The following is a 24,097-nucleotide window of genomic DNA, read 5'->3' on the forward strand; positions in this document are numbered from 1 at the left end:
AGCAGTTTAGAAAGTTGACCTTGGTTGTCAAGCCTTATCTGGATGTGAGTGTTGTTATGTAGCATTTTAGTGAGTGCCAACAAATGTCTGTCAATAAATGATATCTCCAGTTTGGACCACAATCACTCTATGGAGATTGAATCAAAAGCGGTTTTAAAATCAATGTGCCAAATTACAAGCCCCACTAGGAGGGGGTATATATTTCTCAATTAGATGTTGTAGGACAATAGTTGATCTCCTCATCCTGAACCCAGCCTGCTCTTCCACAAGAATGTTTCCTGTTCCAGCCGATCCATTAACTTCCTGTATTAGAAGGTATAGTACTAGTATACTAGTATAGAGCTTACTAATAATGTATGCTGGGGAATTCTGGGAGTTGAAGTCCATGCATCTTAAAGCTGCCAAGGTTGAGAAACATTGTCTTACACTAATACAAATCACAGGTGAGATTTTACAAGAAAAGGACAGCAAGCATTTCACCTAAACACCATGTGTTTCAACTTCAGCAAAAGTTCTGAATTCAGTAAAAAAAAAAAATGCTGGATAAAATCCAGTGGACTCTTCTCTTCTCTTCTCTTCTCTTCTCTTCTCTTCTCTTCTCTTCTCTTCTCTTCTCCAAAATCCACATATACTGTACTACCTTCAAAATATGAGACCAGCATACGAAATTGTAATCATACAAATTCAGGTTGCCTGGAACCTACTCTACTTTTGCTGTCTCCTGCTATGGTTTTGGCTAGGGTGTCAGAAGATGCAGCAGCTTCATTGCTCTTCTCATTCTGAAATACTAGACATTGCTAATTATGTGTCAAGTCTCAGGACTAAGTTAAGGACTAATTATGATAAGACTAGTGGATTAAAGGTCCCCTGGGAAGGATGGTTGAGTTGAAGAGGTTGGACAGAAAATCAGACCAGAATCAGTGGCTTTACAGGATCAAAAAAACTACACTGTGGTGTAGTTTCATATGTGGTGGTGCTTTTTGCCCAACTGTTTTGGAACCATGGAAGAAAGCAAATTAGCTGTTTACTCTGCACATTTTTTGCCCCAGCCATTCAAAACATTAGAGATTTCAACAGATCTTTGGAACCTTAGTAATATCATAATTCAGGGGTGCAAAAAATGTGCCTGAGAAGCAATGTGTGACCTACTACCATTTGTGTACCCCACAGAGAAGTTGAGAACAAAAAAAAGTTTTTTTGTGCAGGGGTACATTGTAGACAAAATAGGTACCTTAACTCCTGCAAGAATGTCACTCTTTTACAACCTTATTCCACCCCCACTGGGCCCACTTTGGAATTTGGCTGCACCCATTATGGACAGTGGGGATGATTACGGTGTGGCCGTCAAGCCAATCTATGTGGTCGCTGGAGTCGAAAATGACTTGATGGCACATAATCAATCAATCAATCAATCAAATCAAGCTAATCCAAGTTTTGTATTCCTGCCCTTTTTGCTGTGCACAGCATGACAGACCTTAATCTGTCACCTTTCTGAAGCAAGACATGTTTTCTGCCTACTTAATCGCCTTTAGCTATGTCAAGACAAAGAAAACATCCAGTGTGAATTGTTCCAACTTTAAAAAAGAGGAAATCCTCTAATAAGGGATTGTCTCCATCTCTGGTTTTCAACAGAGCATTTTCTAACTCCATAATCCTGAGAATTAATAAAATCTGGAGGCGCTGGTATATATGAAACCAGGAAATGCCAAATAGATGACAGGGAATTCTATGTTTGGAAGACCTTTTTGTTACCAGCCAAGAGACAGTGTTTTTATTCTTCTCTATGGGCATATTAATATTCTAAGTCAAAGGCTTTGTTTCTACCTATGGGGCACTGCTCAAAAGTTGTGTATTCTCATTCATTTCTGTTATAGGGACTTTTAGAACAAATTACAGCACTTCGTGTAAATTTCACCAAAGGCAAAACCAGCTATTTCATTCTCATCCAAATGGTGCTAAGTGAAATAAAAGTATTGAATAGGTTTATATTGAAGGTAATTCTAAATCTGAGGCATCTGCAGGGGAGGGGAGGGGATTCAAAAAGTCACCTGCATGCAGCACATGTAAACAAGAGGTTCTGGTTTCAATCACATGGTCAGGGCCATCATTTTGAGTTTCTGAGACACCTCACCCCCACAGGGGGATCCAAAATCTCAAGATGGCCATTGCAAGAATGCAATTGTAGCCACCAACCTGACTTTCTTGACTGCTAAAGATGTTCTGATCCCTCATGTATATTCTCCATGCAGTTCTGAGGCTGAGCCTGCTATTCCACGCTTTTCCTGTGACTTTGCCTGTATCAATTAAAAGAGAGAGAGAGAGAGAGAGAGATTGGCTCTCAGGGTCCTTCCAACCTTGACTATTTCGCAGCCATTTCCCTCTGATTATCTTCTTACCTCCTCCTGTGTCAACAGCACAACCCCAATTCCTTTTTGCTCCTGCATTACAACTAATGTGTCACCTCTGGGGTGGAAACAAATGCACCTTGATTGAACAGTGGTAGATCTATTGAAATATGGAACATTTTCTTGAAAGCCCATTTTAGAAAACCTGTAATCTGCACTTATTTTTTTTTTAAGATTATCAACAGAAGAGCACTGTGTATGGCTGTTCACAACATACCCATTTTCTTTTTTCAAAATGCCATTATTTGAGATACACTATTTACTTTATGTCAAACGGTATGTGTAGCTGTAGAGGATGAAGAAAGTTCAGGCAGGCAACCTTTCTAGGAGACACTTAACTTCATTCCCCGCCCCCCCCCCCCCGGATCCAAGGTCACTAGCTGGTATATCTGATGGTGTCATTTGGTGGGCAGGGCTGAAAACTTTCTGCTTTTTTTTTTTCCTACATTGAGGGGCGGTGATAGTTTAAATACAGATTTGATAAGACACTTAATGCACTCATTTTCAATTTCCATAAAGCCATGAACACTGAACATTTTGCAACCAAATTTCAGCATGAGCTCTAGAATCTCCAAATTTAGGGGTGGGGTGGGGGATGAATAAAACTCTTAGGTCAGAGGTTGCCCACCCCTACAGTAGATTCTTGCTTATAAAAACTTATGCCATAATACCCTTGTCTGAAATTAAGGCACTTCTGGCAATCTCGTGCTTTCTGCATTGATTTTGTAGGTCTGACGCCAAAGCTACTGTGCAATGACATTTCAAACCATTGTCAAAGGCTTTCACGGCCGGCATATGATGGCAGGTGTGGGTCTTCCGGGCTGTGTGGCTGTGTTCTGAAAGTTTTGTTTCCTAACATTTCAACACCAACAGCCACTATACCAGGCTATACCAGGAAGCCATTGAGATTCACAAACACCAGCACAGTTTCAATAAAAAAGAGGAGAGTCTAAAAATCAACAAAACCTGGCTACCAATCCTGAAAAATACAGCCTGCAAAAGGTCAACAAACTCAGCTCAACCACCAGGATGTGTGAAAAGTTCACACAATGAACTTGCTAATCACCCCCAGCAGCCCCTCGTTAACAATTCAATAGAAGAAAAAACCCTGCCTAATTCCCAGGAAGATACACACAGATGCTGACACCAAAACAAGCAGCCACTCAGTAACCCAACCCCCCCAATCCCCACCCCCCCAGATCTCTATAAATACCCACAAAAGGGTCACATCACCCTGGGCACAGAGAGAACTGCTCCTGTCTGTGCTCCTGCACTCTGAAGATGCCGGTCACAGATGCTGGCGAAACGTTAGGAAACAAAACTTTCAGAACACGGCCACACAGCCCGGAAGACCCATACCAGCCACATTTCAAAGCCTTCACAGAAAATATGGAAGCCATCTTCTCATCAACAACAATTTAAAAATGTCCAATTATGACAACTAAGCGAAGCATGGACTATCTTCCATTAAGCTTTATTTACCATGGAAATTTGTATAATAATTACTGAAAAGAAGAACAGAAGTTTTTGTTCCAAGTAAGAACAGAGATAACAACAGCAAGAAAAACTTACATTGCAATACTTTAGAGTTTAGTCAGAAGGAATTCTCATCTGACATCAAAGAACTATATTCACCAATTGGGTGACTTCTTTTTTTTTTTTCAAACAATAAACTGTCAATTAGGTATGGAGTAGTTTTATATTCACTAAGAATAGAAGATACAGTTGAAAATGAGTGAATGGACAGGCAGTGTACAAAAAAGCAGCAATCAAAAAAAGATCAGTGAAGGGTCTGCCAGCAAATCTGCTGAAAGATATAGTGGTTAACAGATTGGAAGAGGTCAGTCTACATACCAGTAGAAGAAAGACTTCACAAATTGTGCAAACTATTGCACAATATTTTTCATTCACATGGTAATAAATAATGCTTAGGATCTTCCAACACAAACTAGAACCCTACATGAAAAAGGAAATGCCAGATGTTCAAGCTGGATTTGGAAAGGCCAAGGAACAAGAGACATTCCTGCTGATGCATGTTGGATAATTGAGAAAGCAAAAAATATAAAAAAGAAATCAATATGTGCGTCACTGACTATAGAAAGGCCTTTGATCATGTTGATCATTTATTTATTTATGTAAATAATTTATATGACTACCCATCTGATTCTCATGACTCTGGGTGGCTAACAATACATTAAAAATCAACAGCAATTATTGCTATTGGAGAATATTGCTATCATCTTGGAGAAAGTTTATTTATGGAGTTGAGAAGAGTTGATAATGACTTGACAGCAATTAATGACAGTATTCCAGCTGAGTTATTTAAAATACTAAAAGACGATGGTGTTAAAGTGCTGCACTCAATATGCCAGCAAGTTTGGAAAATGCAACAGTGGCCACAGGATTGGAAAAGGTCAGTTTACGTTCCAATTCCAAAGAAGGGCAATGCCAAAGAATGCTCAAACTATCGCACAATTGCACTCATTTCACATGCTAGCAAGGTTATGCTCAAAATCCTACAAGCTAGGCTTCAGCAATACATGAACCGAGAACTACCGGATGTACAAGCTGGGTTTCGCAGAGGCAGAGGAACTAGAGATCAAATCGCCAACATTTGCTGGATCATGGAGAAAACACGAGAGTTCCAGAAAAATATCTACTTCTGCTTCATTGACTATGCAAAAGCCTTTGATTGTGTGGATCACAACAAACTGTGGCAAATTCTTAAAGAGATGGGAGTACCAGACCACCTTACCTATCTCCTGAGAAATCTGTATGCGGGCCAAGAAGCAACAGTTAGAACCGGTCATGGAACAACCGATTGGTTCAAAATAGGGAAAGGTGTACGACAAGGCTGTATACTGTCACCCTGCTTATTTAACCTATATGCAGAGTACATCATGAGAAATGCCAGGCTGGAAGAATCACAAGCCGGAATTAAGATTGCAGGGAGAATCATCAACAACCTCAGATATGCAGACGATACCACCCTAATGGCAGAAAGTGAAGAAGAACTAAAGAGCCTCTTGATGAGGGTGAAAGAGGAGAGTGCGAAAGCTGGCTTGAAACTCAACATTAAAAAAACTAAGATCATGGCATCTGGACCCATCAATGCCTGGCAAATAGAAGGGGTAGAAATGGAAGCAGTAACAGACTTCATTTATTTGGGCTCCAAGATCACCGCAGACAGAGACTGCAGCCATGAAATTAAAAGACGCTTGCTCCTTGGGAGGAAAGCCATGGCAAGCCTAGATAGCATATTAAAAAGCAGAGACGTCACCTTGCCGACAAAGATCCGCATAGTCAAAGCTATGGTTTTTCCAGTAGTAATGTATGGCTGTGAGAGCTGGACCATAAAGAAGGCTGAGCGCCAAAAATTGATGCCTTTGAACTGTGGTGCTGGAGAAGACTCTTGAGAGTCCCCTGGACTGCTAGGAGGTCAAACCAGTCAATCTTAAAGGAAATCAACCCTGATTGCTCATTGGAAGGATCGATAATGAAGCTCAAGCTCAGATACTTTGGTCACCTAATGCGAAGAGAGATCTCTTTGGAGAAGACCCTGATGCTGGGAAAGATTGAAGGCAAAAGGAGAAGAGGACGGCAGAGGATGAGATGGTTAGATAGCATCACTGAAGCAATGAGCATGAAACTGAGCAAACTCAGGGAGGCAGTGAAGGACCGGAAGGCCTGGCGCAATATGGTTCATGGGGTCACGAAGAGTCGGACACGACTTAATGACTAAACAACAACAACAAATCAAAGACCCAGCATTGCCTTGTATTCATGGGAGTGGTGACAGTTCATACATGCATACTATTATAAAATACCATGCAAGAACTTATCTACTGTCAGTCTTTCTGTTTTTTCCCTTTCCCAAACAGGAAATCTCTGTTCCATGAGCTATACTAATTAACAGTGGGATTCCAGCTGCAATTTATGATATTGGTTGTCTCTTTAAAGCTTTACATGTCTTAGGACTGCTTACCTACAAGATCATCCTTCTCCAGTCATTTCTGCCTGACCAGTAAGATTTTAAGGAGTTGGTGCACTCCATGTCTCAGCTGTAAAGCACTGTCATCTTGTGGGATTTAGGAGAAACACCCTCTTGGTAGCTCTATCTGTCCTATGGAACAGCATTCTCCCTGAGGTTCACTTGGTCCTGACCTTGTTGGGTTTTCATAAAGCTATAAAAATCTGGTTGTTCCAATAGGCCCTGGAGAAGGGTATAATGATCAGCTCCCTGATTGTGATTGGTTAGGAATATTTGCTTAATTACCTTTCCCATGCCATGTATTGCACTGTTGAATTGTCCTTGTGCATTCATTTTTTTATTTGATATTTTAATCCTGTTCTGTAAGCCGCTTAGCATCACTTCATGACTGATAAATAAAGAGACAGACAAACAAATATAACATCTCGATAAAATTCATCGCAGGCATAAACTTCCATCCAAGTGTCATTGATGAGGTAGTCAGCCGTTCTATTCTTGGCAGTAAATGCCTGAAAGTGGGTATTATAATCAAAGCTGCCTTGTACCTTAGCCAGATCTTATTTCATTAAAGGGCATGAAAGTGGTTCTCACACTCTGGGACAGCTGAATCCATGAAGCAACATAATCTTATTCAATTCCCTGTAAAAACAATGGATCACCCAACAGTTTCTCCAAGGTTGACTGGGTTAGTTAAAACAATCTAAGAGTAAGTTTCTCAGATTAGAATCCTCACACCCTGGATCTTTAAAAAGCCCTCACCATAGGGGGATTTCCATCAACATTTCAGGGCCTGTGAAAGCCACATGAAACAAGAAGATGTTCCTGCTGCATCAGAGCTCTGGGCCCTCTGCCTGAAGTTTCAAGCTGTAAATAGGATTTAGGACCTTGCTTTAACCAAGAGAACAAAAAATAATTAACACATACTGCTAAACTTCATTAGTCTCCCAGGGTTTAAATTATGCTTGCAACACCAACACATTAGAGTGAATACTGTTTAAAAAGGTGGGAAGCCACTTTGTGGGGAAAATTTGTTTTCTTCTCCAGACAGGAAACAAAGGCTTCTTCTTGCTGCAAAATTGCTTTTGAGATATATCAAGTGAACACCATTCTGGGACCTCAGCTCTTTCACAGTCACAAGATACATATTTTTAGCCATGTGGTTGTCTGGATATGTTTGGGTAAAACAACTATGACTCACCTCAGACCACCACATTTCTATTATCTGCAGCAGCAGAAGTCTTTTAAGCTATGCAGAAGAGGACCGTAAACCCTGAGATAGCCACCTCTTCAAATGTATCCATTAGTGCACCTCTGCACTTTGACTTTGAGGTGCTTTATAATGATGCTTCCTCTTCTTGTTTGCGATCTTGCCAGCTACCCATTCACAAGTGGGGGGACGGATCAGTTGCCTACAGAAATAAACCCTGTACATCTCCTCCTCTTCTCTACTTTTCTCCCAAACTAAAGTATAAAGGAATCATGCAGTCTACAAATTTTAAAGTAGGCCAGCACAGTAAGGACATAGAGTGAAGCAGCTGTCACGTCCGAGGAATCTGATCACCTTCAAATAGTAAGAGCTTCTGGTCAACAGTACAGTTCTGATCCTTGGGTGAGGTGAGCCTCCTACTGATCACGTGGCTGGGTAACTGGGTGGATTGCAGGTGTAAGCCCTTCAATATATTTCTAGGTCACTGGCTTTATATCCATGAATAGGGAAATGGGATAGAAAACACTCACTTAAGAACAATTGGAGAACACTGAATAATCATTTTCTTAAAGCTAGCTAGAGCTAAAGTTAGAATGAGTCTGTGTTAAGAACTAACAATGCAGAGAATTGGTCAAGTTCTTAAATGGAGTCACAGAGACTGAAGATGAGCATAGGTATACATTAACAGTGACAAGCAATCGTTTTACAATGGTTAAGGAGTACACCTAGGAGTGCACAGGAATGTTGGTGTCTGTGTGCCCAGAAAGAGAATACTTCGTAATGCAGAGTATTTAGTTTCTGAGAAGCATAATGCCAACTGAGATTATTGTTATTCTAACTGCTATTCTAATTGTTATTTTAACTGTTATTCTAATTGTTTTACTAACAATTAGATGCAGCCCACTTTGAACTGGGAGAGCTGTAAGCATACCCATTTTCAGTATCTTTAGACTCCGTATAGAGAAGTACAAAATTATTTCTGTTTAGAGCCAATATACTCCCGAATATATTAGGACAGAGATTTTTGGTGTTCTAACAGCTTTCCTATGATCTAGCAAGAAGCATGTCTCTTGACTGATAACAAAGAAGCTTGTTGCTGGCTGTTTACATAACCGTCTCCTCAATCTTTATTGGTCTGGAGTAATTTTCATTTTATGTATTTATTTATATATCCCACTTGTATGCTGCCAAGCAGTAAAGGTTCACAATAGTCTACAGCTATACGATTAAAGCCTCCATGGGCAAAGGATTAATTCATTATTAATTAATGCCATTATTAATTACTATTACTATTTAATCAATATTAAGATGATTAATAAATGCAATTAATTTTAGTTGAATAAAAATTAATTATAATTTTGATCATTATTTTAATTGTTAACAAATTAATAATTACATATAACAATAACTACCAGTAGATAAAGTTATACAACCAAGCTACAAAAAGCAACAAAACAATAAATCTGAAAATTAAAAAATAGGATAAGATGATCACAGTTAGTTAATTTAACCCTTTGTAAGATTGTGCCAAATTGCTGCATTTCAGTTTTATATTTTTGAAGAAAAAGAAAGGAAGATGTCAAAGGAGGACTGTAGTGTGAAAATGCCTGTTGCTGACATTCAATAAAGTAGCAAATGTAGCATTTTATCTTGCATTGTTTAAAATGCAATGGTTTATTTTCATTGATGCAGATGTCAATATATTCTATTTCCCTGTAGTGAACCAGTATCAGCCTTAAAAAAGGCAATGGGGCTTAACCTTCCTATTGTACTGCTGCCAAAGTTGCTTCAGCCCCTTTCATAATCCCCACAACAGGCTTAATTACTCAGAGTTCAGAGAAATTTTGAGTATGCTGAAATTCTGAAAACCTCTGCCAAGCTCGGTCAGATATTAATCAGAATCCCAGTCTGGAAAGAATGTGAACTGTGAGCTGGCAATCAAATCAGTTTAGCTATGAACTCTGTAGGTGAGAGGTTGTGTCCCATGGAAAACTGGGGTTTAGCATCATCTTCCTTAGAAGGTGTTTGCGAAAATTACTGAAATTACTCTTATACAACTGCTAAATGAATGCCTTCCAAAATTCACAGATGTGCTTCCTATTTTGATTAAAGTCTTTCTAGTTCCCAGTCCACAGACGTATGCATCAGGTGCAGTGAAATACATGTTTACACCAAAATACAACTTCCAGCTTTCACTCCTTGGCACCCAGGGTGAACCCATTAAGGAGACCCCTCGCCGGATGTGAAATTGAGCACACCCATACTTGCACAAAGATGTTTAAAGCTGCATAGTAGTTAAAGAGATACTGTCCCTGTTTTTCTGGAAGCAGAAGATGACTTTGTTTGTGGAAGAGAACTAAAATGCAAACATAAATGCTCAGGGCTCCATCTGTTGCAGCATTTGCTCAGGAAGTACAATCACTCAGAGCAATACCCTCAAGCACGGGTTTCAGATGCTACAATCATACAATCATACAGCAAAAGAGCTGTAGAGGTAAGGCTGCCCCCAAATCTTTCTGATACATGAGACAGAAGACAACATCTACACACACACACACACACACATACACACACACACACACCAGGCTCAAAGGCTTCACTGGACATGCTTGGAGGGATCGCCATTCTGAGCTAACCTCTTGTACAAGGTTGTTGTGAGATAAAAACAAGAAACACTTCATGTCCTGGAGGAAAAGCTAATATAAATGTAATGAACCAATACAAGTATATTTTTAAAAAAGCTACTAGTATAACACCATAATTTTGATACACCAACTAACATGTAAAATAGCCAGCACTGGGTCTTTTGACGCCTTTGGTGCATTTCTTGTATGTGAAATAATAACACATTTTACTTTATTGACCAATGAGATGTAGAATTCTTGCATTCCTCTAGAGCAGTGTTTCTCAACCTTGGCAACTTTAAGACGTGTGGACTTCAACTCCCAGAATTCCCCAGCCAGCAGGGCTGGCTGGGGAATTCTGGGAGTTGAAGTCCACACGTCTTAAAGTTGCCAAGGTTGAGAAATACTGCTCTAGACTATCAGAGCATGGAAGTTCAGCAGCATTCTTATGTAATTTTTTTCAAGCAAAAAATGCTAAAATAGAGATTGTAAGCTTCTTCAGGGCTTAATACAGTCATAATTCTCTTCAAAACCCCTTCCAGGTCTTCTTCAAGTCTCAAACAGAAAGAAAAGGGCCCCACATTTCAGTTCTGCCTTCTCTGGTGATTTCCTTGCATGGTCACCACACACCTTTGTGGCCTGTAGAGGTTGACATGAACAGCTGAAAAAAGCTGGCACCTCCTTCTTTTTGAAAACCCTTAACGCAGGGAGCTAATTTCAGAATTTGCTTGCAAATAGTCCGTTCACATTATCTGAAGGAACACCTCTTGATGTACATTTCCACTTATACCCTAAGAACATCTTCAGAGGGCCTGCTCTGGGTGCCTTCCCATGCTGGGGAAAAGTGAGAGTCTACCCACGAACAGGATTTGCTCAGTGGTACCCCAGATTTTGGAATGTCCTCCCTGTGAGGGACATCTGGCACCATCTTTACTGTTCTTTTGGAGACACATTTTTCCTCTCCTGGGCCTTTTAATAATCCAGCTGTGGTGCTTTACTTTTCTCCTGTTACTTTTACTTTCTGTTACGTATGTAATATGGTATATTTATATAAAGTTCTAATGCATGTCTTTGACAATTGTTACAACCAAATTGTTTTAATTGTTGAAATTTTATTGCAAACTGCTTGGAGTTTTTTTTTTTTTAATGGAAAATGGCCTATGATGCTTGATAAAGAAATAAAATCATGGCTATGATGCACACTCAATAAATATCTGGCCAGCATATTTTCTCCTATAACTTGCTTTATGAAAATACTAAAACATTAACGTTCATTTATTTGAAACCTGGGAATTAGGACCAATGAATGGGGCCCCGTGGATGTTGGCCCCATTTGCAGCCTCTTTAAATGAAAAAACAAATCTTTTCCAGCCATATTTGGATATAATTCCAGCCTCAGCCACCCAAATGTGCCATAGTTCTACAATTCACATATAGATTATTCAACCAACAACTGTTCACACTGTCTGGGGATGGGGAAAAGCTAGTAGTATTATGACTTCTAGCTTTAACTATTTAAGTTTTAACTATCAGGCAGGCTGAGGATGATGGGAGTTGAACTCCCACCTTTGGAAGGAGACCTCCAATAGTTGTTTTACAAACTGAAAATCTGGAAAGATCTGAAGTAAACCAAACCCCAAATGAAGACTGGTAGATTGTCAGAGGAAGACAGCCCACCAAATGCATAACAGAGTTTAGGTGATGGCAGGACTGAATCTGTGTTAAATGGAAAAAGAAGATTTAAGTAGAAGATTTATTTAGCTGAGGACTTGCTTTGGTTCTGTATTTCAGTTTTGTGCTACACTTGCCGTTCACCCTTCTGGAATTTAAATGCCTCTATACAATTTGCCACTTTAAAAGAAAAATGATCTCCCATAGTTCATGAGAAGCAATAGGAAGAAGATGGCATTATTTACTGAGCAGAATATCAGCTAACAAAAAGAGGTGGTGGATGAGTGCCTAAAATGTGTCATCTATTAATGGCTTTTGTATAGGAAAGAATGAATGATCTCTTCTACAGCGCAGGAGGAATACTTGATGACTTGAGCTATAGCTGTGCCTGGTTATCTTAAAATGTGCACATCATCCTTTCTTATTCCTGAACTTCTGAATGTGTCTGGCCCTGTCACCTTTTCTCATTTCCTTCTCCTCCCATTGCTACTTATTTACTTCACACTCCCGTTTCTGCATTCCTAGCCACTGCAGGCCTGGCTGGCTTAGGCCATTTAAGCTACCCAGTCATTGTTTTGTGTTCAGACAGCTCGCCCGAGATACATTTAGAAAAGTAAATCTCCCTCAAGTTGAAACAAGGAGGTGTCTCCACTGTTTTCTTGACAACAGCATTGGAAGTGAATTGCCACAGCTTTCTTTGGAGATTTTCTCAGTCTAATCTACAGTCTTGATATTCTTGGTAGACATCCATCCATCCATGCATCCAGCAGGACCAATCCTGCCTGGTTGTCTTGAGATTGACCGAGGTTGGCCAGCTGCTACGACTCTTAAACTGAGAGCAAGAAGTCACCCTCAGAGACTTCAGTTGGAGAAACCACGTGTGATTGGCAAATCATCGTACCAACATTAACTTCTACAGCATGGTTATCATGAACATTGCCAGAGACTTCATCCCTAAACTCGTTTAACAAATAATTTAAATTAATGTTCTAACAGACAGATTGTTACTCATTTTGCTATGTGGGAGCTATGATCCAGATGCCTATTAATTACTCATGCAGTACAACCACCTTCCCCTGTGACACACAATGGAGCTTTTGTTTGCCAGATGAATCCTCCTGACATACAAAACTGTCTCTTGCATTGAATCGAAAAGAAAAAAACATCTGTATTACATAAAGCTTTTCAAGAACCAGGTATTACAGTAGGATTTTGATGATGTAGATTGGGAAATCCACTTGCAAAGGCTAAGGCAGGTTTTACAGACAGTTTTCAAGGAACCTTAATCATAGAAAAAGTATTGTCATCTGGTTGATCAGCAAATCATTCCTGGAAAAGTTTTGAGAAGTCTTGTTGTTTTGAGGCCACAAAAGAAGCAGGATAACATTCCATGAATGTATTTCTGAAGGCCATGAAAGTGAGGATTAATTTAAAGCCATTTCTTTTGTTTAGAGAATGTGGTTCTTTTATTCACTGGGCTAATTCACAGTTTCCCCACCTCTCAAAGTTCATGCTAACCACTCCCCAGAAGTTAATGTTTCCTAATGCTTCCATAAACAAGCCGAGCTCATTCGCTTCAGATCCAGAGAGGTTTGGAATCTGGACTTGAATGCTTGCCATTGTTTCTATGAAGAATTTGCAAGCAACTAGACGGTGTCACTGGAAAATAAATCTTTGCTGAAGGAAACCTCTGGTGAAGGTAGGAAGATATTTACTGTTAGAAACAAACTAGGCTAAGCATTCTTAGAGGTGATTTAAACATATTTTTCTGGCTTGAAAATGTCTTTTGAATAGAACAGAAATGCATTCAAGCCACTTAGAAGCTCTGTTTTCAGAGACAGACTTTTGTAGTGAAATTCCCTACAAGCCTGCTCCTAAAACAAGCTGATTTGGAGGAAAGTTGTGGCAAAGAGATTAAGAAAAGAGCAGATCCAATGTTATTATATTTCCCAGCTGTATTTAACAGTTTAGGTTCATCGTGACTATTAGAACTTTGATTTTGGAGAGGAACAAGTAACCCAGTGAAATTCAGCAGGCTGATCTGCAAATGGAAGTGTTTATATTTTCTAAAAGCATCTAGAAAAACTATATTAACAAAGAATGGATGTATATATAGTTTTTTGGGGGGAGAGGGGGTTGGAGAATTTTGATTCGTGGGGGGAAACTTCCAGCCACTGCGGCAAAAATTCCAGATCCTCCTTGCTGGGTTTGTATACAAATGAGAAAATTGGGATCTCTGACATAATGTCTGTTAGAATTGTAAAAGTCTACAGAGTTAGGAAGAACAGCTTTCCCATCCCAAGTTCAAATTTCATCATTTTTCTAAATGTAATTCCTTCCCTTGCCAACCCACAGGATAATATTGACCCCTTTAGGTATTCAAGAATACTATTTAAAAAGTGACTCTTTGGTGTCTATGTCATCCTGTTTCTTTTATCCCATAGGAGACCCTACATATCTCTGTATCTCTCCATAGGCTGCTTCAGAATCTGAATTGTTCCAACATGATCCTCCTGCTGTTTCTCACTCCTAGCTTGATTCTTTGTGACACCAATGTCACCATGGAATGGGAAGATGCCCCACCTGCCATAAGTCCACTTGTAGACATGCAGAAGAAAATTAATGATCTGTGGCTGAGTTTGCTGTACCCACAACTCTACGAGGAGATAATCACAGCCAACCGGACTGCCTATGCTAGTTGTTCTGTAAAACCCAATAGCAAATTAGAGTCAGGCAAACCACATGTGACAGGTCAGGTTCTGTTCAGGCAGTCCTACCCACATGGACAATTGGAGGTGATTTTCCTCCTGGCTGGATTTCCAACAGGCACAAACCTATCTGGCAGAGCGATTCATATTCATCAGCATGGAGACCTCAGCAATGGCTGTGATTCTGTTGGGGGACATTACAACCCTTGGAAAGTCAATCACCCTCACCATCCTGGGGACTTTGGAAACTTCTACTCTAAAGAAGGCAAAATTAAAAAATTCAGATCAAATCTCAGAGCTACACTCTTTGGACCGCAGACCATTCTGGGAAGATCAGTGGTGATCCATGAGCAGGAAGATGACCTAGGGAAGGGCAACAACCAAGCCAGCTTGGAGAACGGAAACGCTGGTAAACGTCTGGCGTGTTGTGTCATCGGGACATGTAACCACAACCTGTGGGAAAAGCACTTCCCTGATGTTACAGCAAAAAGGAAGAAAAGGGTTATAAAACAAGTACGGGCTGGCCAAGCATAGCTGGAGGCCAGAATCACAACCAATAGGTTTTATATCTGCTGAGCTGGTTGCAATATCTGGTTCCCTCCTGAAAATGTTAAGGTAGGCACCCCTGTTTTAGTGAATTCCTGTCCTCTAGAAGCAGACGAATAAAAAAGAGGAGCAGCACCATCTTTCAAAGTTGATGTTCATGCTTTTGTGGGGGGAGGAGGGTTTAGCTCCAAAGGTTAGTCTTTATGGGTTAAAAAATACTATATGTTTTGCTGTGGACACTTTGCATGAGCCTGTTTCTAGGATGCTGTATCTCTTGAAAACATCTCAACAACAGCAACAACAAAATCTGGAAGAAGAAAAAGAAAAAAAAATAGATGTCTTTGACTAAGGTGATGGGCTGTATTTCCTTGCCTCCCTAAAATGCATAAATATGTTTCTCTCCCAGCCTTTCCTCTTTGAGAAAGATAGCTGGTAGAGAGTGATAACGGCTTTTGCCTTATTGCATCAGAAAGGAGTTTGTCCATGATTTCTATTTTAAACCTTCAGATTGATTATTTTATCCTTATTGTATTGGTCGGCTTGGTTTAAAAGCCTCTTTTAAGCTTCTTAACTTGTTTGAGTTATCCACAATGTCCCACGGTGTTCACATTTGAAACTGGGTTTTTACAAGCATAATCTTGGATTTTAGTAGTATGTCAAAAAACCCAACAACACTATTTGGAAAGCTTGGGACACATCTGGTTAAATTGGGCAATACTGATTATGCAACAGAAATCAGTCCTTTCCTTATTCATATGCTCTTCTGAAGATATTCAAGTGCACAGCGTTACAGCTGAGAACAAACGACATATTCCATTTCAAAGTTGTTTTCCTTTTTAGCATTCTCAGATACTAAGTTTCAGGAAAGCTAATGCTAGGTCAGTTGCTATCCATTTAAAGGTGATGGATTTTGGTCCATTAGAAGATGAGCTGGAGTTTTGCCAGCACCTATGCAAATAATTAAGAATATTTGAGAAATGAAGTTTTGGCAGTACCAATGCCTGTGTTTATTCACTCTAAAACAGTGACAACGAGTTGCTCAGAATGAATAAACTGTAATAAACTCTGTAATTTTTTTTCCCCATGGACTACCCTGGTGTGATCCTCACATTTTCATTTTTTGTTAGTGAACAGTTAGATTTCCAAATTTTGCATAATATGTTTGGATGCTTGCAAAACTTTTAATTAGTAGACCAGGTACTGCCTGCATCCTCAATTAATCCACCAAATGGATCTAGCCATATATGAAAGAGACCTATGTATTAGCAAATGGCAAACAAGCTGCCTTTTCAATATGGCTACAAAAAATCCAGATGATCATTAGATGGCACCAAGTTGGAATTTTCCATATGTCTCTCCTTCCTGCCAGTGATGGATTTGTGCAGCCCAGATGCGGTAGCCCTATTTTTCAACATGCAGGGGGAAAAAATTGTTCATCAGAACTTCCCCAGATTATTATTTTATCACCCTTGTGGCAGCCCCTTCAAACCAGCTTCTTAGAGTTCTTAGAGTCACTATAATAGACAAAATATATACTGTAACATATTATTTTAATAAGAGGATTGCAGAGAACCAAGGCAACAAATAAATGGTGTTTGCATTTAGTGAACATACTAAGCAATAGCTGAATTTTAAAAATCAGTTGCATATTCAGACCTGCAGCTAATTTATTAAAATATACTCTTGAGATTTCAGGGTTTAACAAACTCCTGGTAAAGATTGCCTTGTACATAGACTTAACCTCCATTACCAAAAATTAGGATGGGGTTTGTGGTTTTTTTGGGGGGAGGCGGGGCAAAAAAGATACTCTTTATGACCTTCAAACATTTGCATGGATGGATCGATCAGATCTGGTTTTTTCCCCTTCATAACTGCATATACAGTACGCTGACATGTATACATAGAAAAGTAAAGCCTTTTTTGAGCTAAGCACAATTTCTTGTGACTACATGGATCTATGCATATTGTGAATGTAGAACAACCTCTCTCCTGGAGTGGTGGGTGCTGTATCACTGGAGGCTTCCAAACCAAGGTTGGACAGCCATTTTTCTGGGATGGTCTGAAAATTCCTGCCCTGAGCAGGGGGTTCTATTAAAACACCTGCAAGGTCGATTCCAACCCTAGGATTCTATGGTTTTCTTGGGAGGGCTATTTAAGTGTTTTGCTATTGCCTTCTTCTGGGGTATTGTTTCAATTCCTTGCTTTAGCCCATGGCTCTGGGCTTCACTCACCCAAGTTTAATTTTTGAGATTGGTCAAGTTTGGCTGTGTGTTGCCCCTCAATATGGTATATTTATAGGCATGGGGGGTGGCACATGGATGTATTGGCTTCCCCCATTTATCCTTGCAACAGCAAATCTTCTTCCTTAAGTTGGGTTGAAAGACAATGAGTGGCCCCAAATCAGCCCATGTGCTCCATGGTGAAGGGGAAACAGGAATCTGGATCTCTCCAGTTACCAGTCTGGTAGTTTATCTACAAGGTTATTTGCTCTTGCAGAAATATGCAGAAGTGCCTATAAAGTGTGCCTGTAAAGAAAAGAAACTTGAAGGAAAATCTGTCCTTGTGAAAAGAAGCTGGACTTGAAAAGTCTCCAAAACCTGGAATAAAAATAAAAACCTTAAATGTACCACCCACTATGTGACTTAAAGGCCTACAGAGAGATCAATCAAGCAACGTAAAGGGAGGACTTCTGTCTCACAGCTGTTTTTCGTCAGCGGAATTCTCATAAATGTTCAAAAGGTCATTAGCAAACACAAAGAAATCCCGGACTTTTTGATGTTCTCAACTTGTGAGGCCCTCAGTGTTGTTCAGCCTCCTAAAGTGTACATCATCTTTGTGTCTCTGCCAAGAAACACACTACAGTCAATGGAATCTCTGAACCACCTGGACAGAAACAGGCAGTTTTGATCCTATCTCTGTAGGAATTAGCAGCCATTTCCCCTTTGAGGGAGCAAGCCAAGGGATACAGCTGAACAACACTTACATTGGTGTTACATCTCTCCTCCCACCAACTGGGGGGGGGGGGGGCTAGAGGTAATTCCTCTTTTCCAAAGCATCTCAGATTACATCTTATTTTCTCCATACCAAAGAATACCATGGGATTTATTCAGAACAGGGGAGAGTTATGTTTCTTGGTTACATCAGAGCCAGTGGGGATTGGGTTTTGTTTCTGTTATCACCAAAATTGACATTTTTATGATAGATGATACAGAAAAGCTGAGTTGATCCAAAATTGGCGCAGTTTTTTGGACCCTGGCAAGCTTCACCTGAGAAGCCAATCGACTTTGGGAGCAGATCAGGTCTAATACTGCTCCACAGGAAACTTAGCAAAAGCAGATTTACTAAATTCTGCTGTAACCATAGAGTGGGCAGTTCCTTATTGGTGGGATCTCCCACTTTGTCCCACTTCCTCTCCTGAACTGAAGGTGCCATGGTATTCGGCTGCTGCTGTTCCTTGTTCCTTTTTGGTTCTTCTGACGGTTGGCATAAGCTTAAGTAAGTGATGCTGACCCACAATTTCTTTGTGACTATAACTGCAGTCACAAAAGGCATAACTGGTTACTGAACCTTTCCCCTCTCTCTTGGATTATTGAAGTTTAGACTTTGTGTCCTCAAGTATAGGTTTAGACAGCAGCATGCCAGCTACAACAGCTACAATAGCTTAAGTTACCAATTTAGGACCTGATTCTGGATTGCATCCACATTTGTGCACAGAGGAATCTTCAACATCACCAAAACACTAATATCGTTCCAATTCAACCGAGGCCCTTACATTCAAGTGCAAACTTTTCCACTGCCATAGCTGGGTTTTAAACTAGGTTTGAGATAGAAAACAGCTTAAGTCCATAATTTAAAGGTATGAAAAATACTGGCATTTATTTATTTATTTATTTATTTATTTTTAAATGTATATGCCGCCCATCCCCCCATAGGATGACTCTTGTATATATAATACTGTCCTCCATTCGGTATTTTGCACCAGGATGTGAATAGCATCAGCTATAGACCTTATCAGCCTGCAACAAAATCGCACACACCCACACACAAACCCTATATATAGTTGAGATGTGGAATGTCCTATTTATGATGAAGAAAAATCTAGAATTTCATATTTATGAGTTTGGTCTATATATGCATTACTCTTCCCACTGTATCATTTTGTCATTCCTATAACAACATGTTGAGATAATGTCTATCTGTTATTTACCAATGAGAGCCCAACTGCTTCGTCAAGTTGATAGCATTGTCAGCTATTCTATTAACAAAAGCAACACTACCACAAATTTAAGAGATAGTGAAATTCTCCCTCCTGCACACAGAGGAATGAAATTATACATGCTAATAAGTGGTTCCGCATTTTTTTATTAGTATTATTAATGCACAAGACATTTAATTTAGAATAAACCAGTGTTGCTCAAAAGGAACGGGGTGCAAATGGCATGGTGATGTGAAAGTAATTTTGAAGGAAAGTTGTTTTGTTTTTCTGCACAGAGCAGTGCAGAAAGTAGAAACGTACATGCATCATATTTGTTTTGGAAAAAAAAATACCCACTCTTTTGCTTATTATGCATGGGGAACTAATAACATGTTCTTTAGCATGTAAAGAGCCTCTACAAAGTTGGTAGACTGTTGGCTTGCTGTAATGGCTAACTGGTTCTGAAGATTTCCTTGTTTTCTCCCATCCTCTTGCATTAAGCCTTCATTACTCTTCCTCAAGAAAAATAAGTCAGCATTAAGAGGGCTAAAAGAGGGGTTCTTTGGTTGACAGTCACAAGCCAGAATGAATCATGTTTTGTTGTTCAGAGAATTCTGTCATATGGAGGCTCCTATTAATCTTTCCATGTGGTGCAATCAACTTGTTCAGTTCAAGGCCTCTGGATATATTAGTCTTAGGACTAATAATATTCAATAGTAACCTCATACTCCATAAAATTGTCTACTCACCTTTTAACACCATCCAAATCTCTAATTGTGAGCAAGGTACATCTGGCAGATATTCTGACAAAACCAGGAAGGATTTCCTTTTTTATTTTTTTAAAGTAATTCTTATCGTTAAATTGGGATTAATCCTCTCTCCAATTGGTTTTAAGTTCTATGTGTGAGAAATGATCATTTACAGGCAATTAGATTCCCAAGCCAGCAGGAAAATTGTCTCTAGGGCTCAAAGCCCAGACAAGCTCTACAGCTGCTGAGATTTGTTTCTTATTTTGGAAAGAAAACAAAATGAAACACGACACGACAGAAATCAGACCTCCCTTTGGTGCAACAGCTGCAAGTTCTCCATAGTAAATATTCCACAGCTACCATCCTATGAGGAACCACAGAGGCGCCCTTCAGCACCATTGAAATTGGCCCATGGAATGGTTCCCTCTGCAGGGTCAGAAAACCCTCGAGTTCTTCTTTCCTACTGGAAGTTAATTGACTGCCCCACATGAAAAGCATTTCAGAGGGGAAATGGCCATGAAGAGAACCATTTCAGCTACCGACCACAAGTTAATGGATCAGAAAGGAAACAAAACATCCTTTCTTTTTTAAAAAACAAAACACAGACGTCAATTTTAATAGAAAGGAGGACATCCAACTTCAGAATCTCCTTTCGTTAGCCTGAGAAGGTAGTCCACCAGGGGTGACTGCAGGAAGGGCAGGAGGGTTTCAAAAAGCCAAGATGGAGGCTGATTCTCACATAAAAGGGGGAGGGTTTCTATCACACAGCTGCAGCCACCACCTTGATTTTTTTGACTCCCCGCTCTAACTGCAGAAGCCTCTATCAATGTTCACTTTTCAGCGATGGGAACTCTCGTTGACATCACCCACACATCATCAAAGAACTACAGAAAATCAAGATCTGAGACTGCCAAAGCAAAAGTTAGCTCGAGGGGAAAGAGAGCCAGATAGAGCAATTTATAACAAACTAAGATGAGGTCTGGATGTGGGACAGACAGGAGTTGGGGAGGACAAAACCTCAGCTGATGTTACCTCGCATATAATTCAAAGAACTGGAACAGCTCCTTCAGCATCACCCCCAGGTTTGCAGCTCTTGAGGGGGATAAACTTCATTTACAGCATGTGGGAGGCAATACATCTTTTAATATAAGGTTAGGTACCATGTATGTAAAGCAATTAATTATAATAGCAACAATTTGCTGTTGAGTATTAACTCATTTGTACTAGGAAAATAAAAGGGGCAAATTAGCTCAGAGATGCCTTTGTATTTTATTGTTTCTGATTCTGTCAGTTTAATCAAGCCCAATATTCACCCACCTCCTCCTGACATTTCAGTCTCTTAGATACATTCAAGCAGGCACCGTGCCAGAAATATACATTCTACAGAGAGAGAGAAAGAGAAAGAAATTACACGATCAAACATAACGAAGGGACACCCATTATTATCTGTTATGTCACTCTATCTGGTAATGTTCATCATAGCAAATGGAAGAGGCCAGAATCTAAGAATTAATCACTTCAGTTGCATTTATTATTGATATTTACAGGAGAATTTTATTTATGCATTTATTTTGTATACACTGTAGTGTTGGTTGGAGGAACAATATTTGCAACTGAGAAACAAAAGAGCAGGGTGGAGAAGCTTCAAGGTGGAGAACATGATGAGATGGTCAAAATTTTCACCAAGAGTCCTGATGAGGAGAAATATCTCCCACCTTTGTAGCTTCAGGTGTATCATTTGGAATGTAACTCAAGCCTGCAGTTGAAAGAGTTAACTTTTGAGCATCTTTAACATTTAGTATGGCAATAGATTCACTTTTGTTGTTTTCATCTACATTTGCTACATCATTTTCCTGGGTGCCTGTCAGTTCTTCCACAGTCTGGCTTTCACGCAGATGTTTCTTCTCTAGGTTGGATGCTTCTCTGGAATCCAAGTGAGGAGGGCTGGGCAAGGGAGAGTCACCTTCAGCGAAACTGTTGAGTTCTGCAGGGCTTCCAACCTGCCTGTCTGTCAGACATTCTGTTCCTCTATCCTCCAGTTCCACAGTTGAGCGATCTTCAGTCAGCTTAATGTTGTCATTCTCAAGACCACTTATATCATCTTCTTCAGAAATAAATTGGGACAATGATGAATGAAAATTATTGGCTTGAGGACTGCTGTTCTGGTTTCTGTGGGACTCATCTGAAATGATATCTGTTTCCTCTGGAGGAGTCCATTCCGATTTAGCAGTGCACATGATTCGCAGGTCTCGTGTTTGAACTTCTAGAAGAGCAAAATGGGAATATGGTATATTTCTGTCTATACAATGAACAGGAATGATGGATAGGAACAAGTAACTTGCACATGCAGAATTTAGACCATTACTTTGGTGGAAGAACCTTTTGACAATGCCCAGTTCTAATTCTGATCACCTTAGCTGTTTGAAAGAAGTGAAAAGGTCCCACCCATAAAGAAATGTAGGTGCAAGATCATTTATCACCCATAGACAGTACAGATAGTCCTCATTTAGCAACCACAATTAGGACCAGCAACTCGGTTGTTAAGTGAAGCAGTGGCTAAGTGAAACCACCACGGTGCTTATGATCTTACCACAGCTTTCTTTTGCTTTACAGGCCTGCAAAAGACTGGTGGTAAAGTTTCTTTTTCATTACTGTTGTAACTGTGAACAGTCACTAAATGAGGCAGTTGTTAAATGAGTACTACCTGTATGCAGATCTCTCCTCTTCAGATAGAAGTGGAAAATATCACCTTTGAATATTCAAATCCCTCTAAACAAACCAAGTTAGAGATTTTTGTTCTACTCAATCAATTGACTCAGATGTAATAATTTCCCATCTTTTTTCCAGATCAAACTGATTTTATATTTACTTTCCTGGCTTGATTGTAATGGAAAACTGTAGCTTAATCAACTGGAGCAACATATAAGATTGCATGCAAAAAAGGAGGAGGGGGAGGGGAAGGAGGAGGAGGAGGAGGAGGAGGAGGAGGAGGAGGAGGAGGAGGAAGAAGAGATAGCAAGTTCATTCTTCAAGACTAGTAGATTTATTAGAACATCATCATGTCTCTCCTAGCCCAGTGCTTCACATTCCACAATGGAATTTCCCAATCAATGTTTAAGTCTCCTTGGGCTCAATATGTATATTAATGACAATGGAGCAAGTACTTCATTGAACTATTTCTGGAACCTGATAGGCACGGACAATGATGTTCTAAATTATTTTCTGAGTCTTGTCTGAGCCCATCTAGGTGATAAGGAAACATATATGCATCTGGCTCAATGATTCCTGGATCAAAACTTTATTCAAACACTGGGGGAAAAAAGATGAGAAATCCAACCCCCCCCCCCAAAAAACAAAAAGCATTTAGTTAAGCAATAAAAAAAGTGGGGGTAAAGCTACAGTAAAATCAAGCTAAGCTGATTTTGAGGCATCTGAATTCTTATGATACAGTTTTCTGAAATCCAATTACTATGAGTCTGGGAACAGCTAAGATACCCGAAATCTCTTGAGTATTAATTAGTGTGACTGTTTTTAACTATTGCATTTAGAATGTGAAAGGGTCTGTGACAGAGAAAAACAGGCAGGGGAAAATAAGAAAGAAAAATTGGAGGGAGAATAGAGGAAAAGGAATAGCACAAGAAGGCAATATTATCTGCAACTACTTCCTGTTAATTGCTCTGCAGAATATTTAAAAAGTTCATAAAGATGAGGAATAAGGACTCACAATTAGAATAACCACCATGACGTAGTTTCAGGGTTTCCATGTTTGATTTCTCACTCACATTAACTACCAGTTAATCAGAGAGAAATGTTCTAGCTTCTAGGACACAGGGATGTTTTTAAGGTGAGAAATCTCAATTTCCTCTGTTTTGGAGATCAGCAATCCTATCCTAGATACATCATCTCTCTTAGGATTTTATTCTCCTGGATTTCTGTTCTCTTTTGCAAGTTCTAGTGCACAAAGTTTTAGAGATTCCCAGAAAACGGAATACTTTCTACTT

The 24,097-nt window shown here is 39.7% G+C and overlaps 2 protein-coding genes across 7 annotated transcripts in view; one reads left to right on the forward strand and one right to left on the reverse strand.

Moving 5' to 3' along the window:
- Positions 1-384: 384 nt before the first annotated feature.
- The window catches only part of CCDC149 (coiled-coil domain containing 149), a 78,903-nt gene continuing 55,190 nt past the window's right edge, over positions 385-24,097 (reverse strand). For 4 of the 5 annotated variants that reach the window (XM_088131497.1, XM_088131496.1, XM_088131495.1 and 1 more), the window contains one exon: positions 21,600-22,359. In XM_088131497.1, coding sequence (XP_087987623.1) covers positions 21,776-22,359 — 584 coding nt within the window. In that variant the 3' untranslated portion in view covers positions 21,600-21,775. Of the gene's footprint in view, positions 641-2,193; positions 2,295-21,599; positions 22,360-24,097 lie in introns of those variants that run through there. The other variant, XM_088131499.1, reaches the window with a different exon arrangement.
- Positions 13,440-21,351, forward strand: SOD3 (superoxide dismutase 3). Of its 2 annotated transcripts, none has more exons than XM_007428899.4 (2): positions 13,440-13,597; positions 14,343-21,351. In XM_007428899.4, exon 2 carries the CDS (start codon positions 14,403-14,405, stop codon positions 15,138-15,140), a length of 738 nt encoding a protein of 245 aa, XP_007428961.1. In that variant the 5' UTR covers positions 13,440-13,597; positions 14,343-14,402; the 3' UTR covers positions 15,141-21,351. The 2 variants fall into 2 exon arrangements, with proteins under 2 accessions (XP_007428961.1, XP_007428962.1); XM_007428900.4 differs by having other exon boundaries at positions 13,446-13,597; positions 14,375-21,351.

The sequence above is a fragment of the Python bivittatus genome, unplaced genomic scaffold (genome assembly GCF_059951505.1).
Source record: "Python bivittatus isolate LINGU-HERP-01145 unplaced genomic scaffold, Pbiv_v1 ctg000960_np1212, whole genome shotgun sequence".
In the NCBI taxonomy this organism is placed as follows: Eukaryota; Metazoa; Chordata; class Lepidosauria; order Squamata; family Pythonidae; genus Python; species Python bivittatus.

What these genes read in the sequence shown, in the direction of transcription:
- SOD3 (XM_007428899.4), top strand. Translation starts at nt 14,403, where the DNA reads ATGATCCTCCTGCTGTTTCTCACTCCTAGCTTGATTCTTTGTGACACC.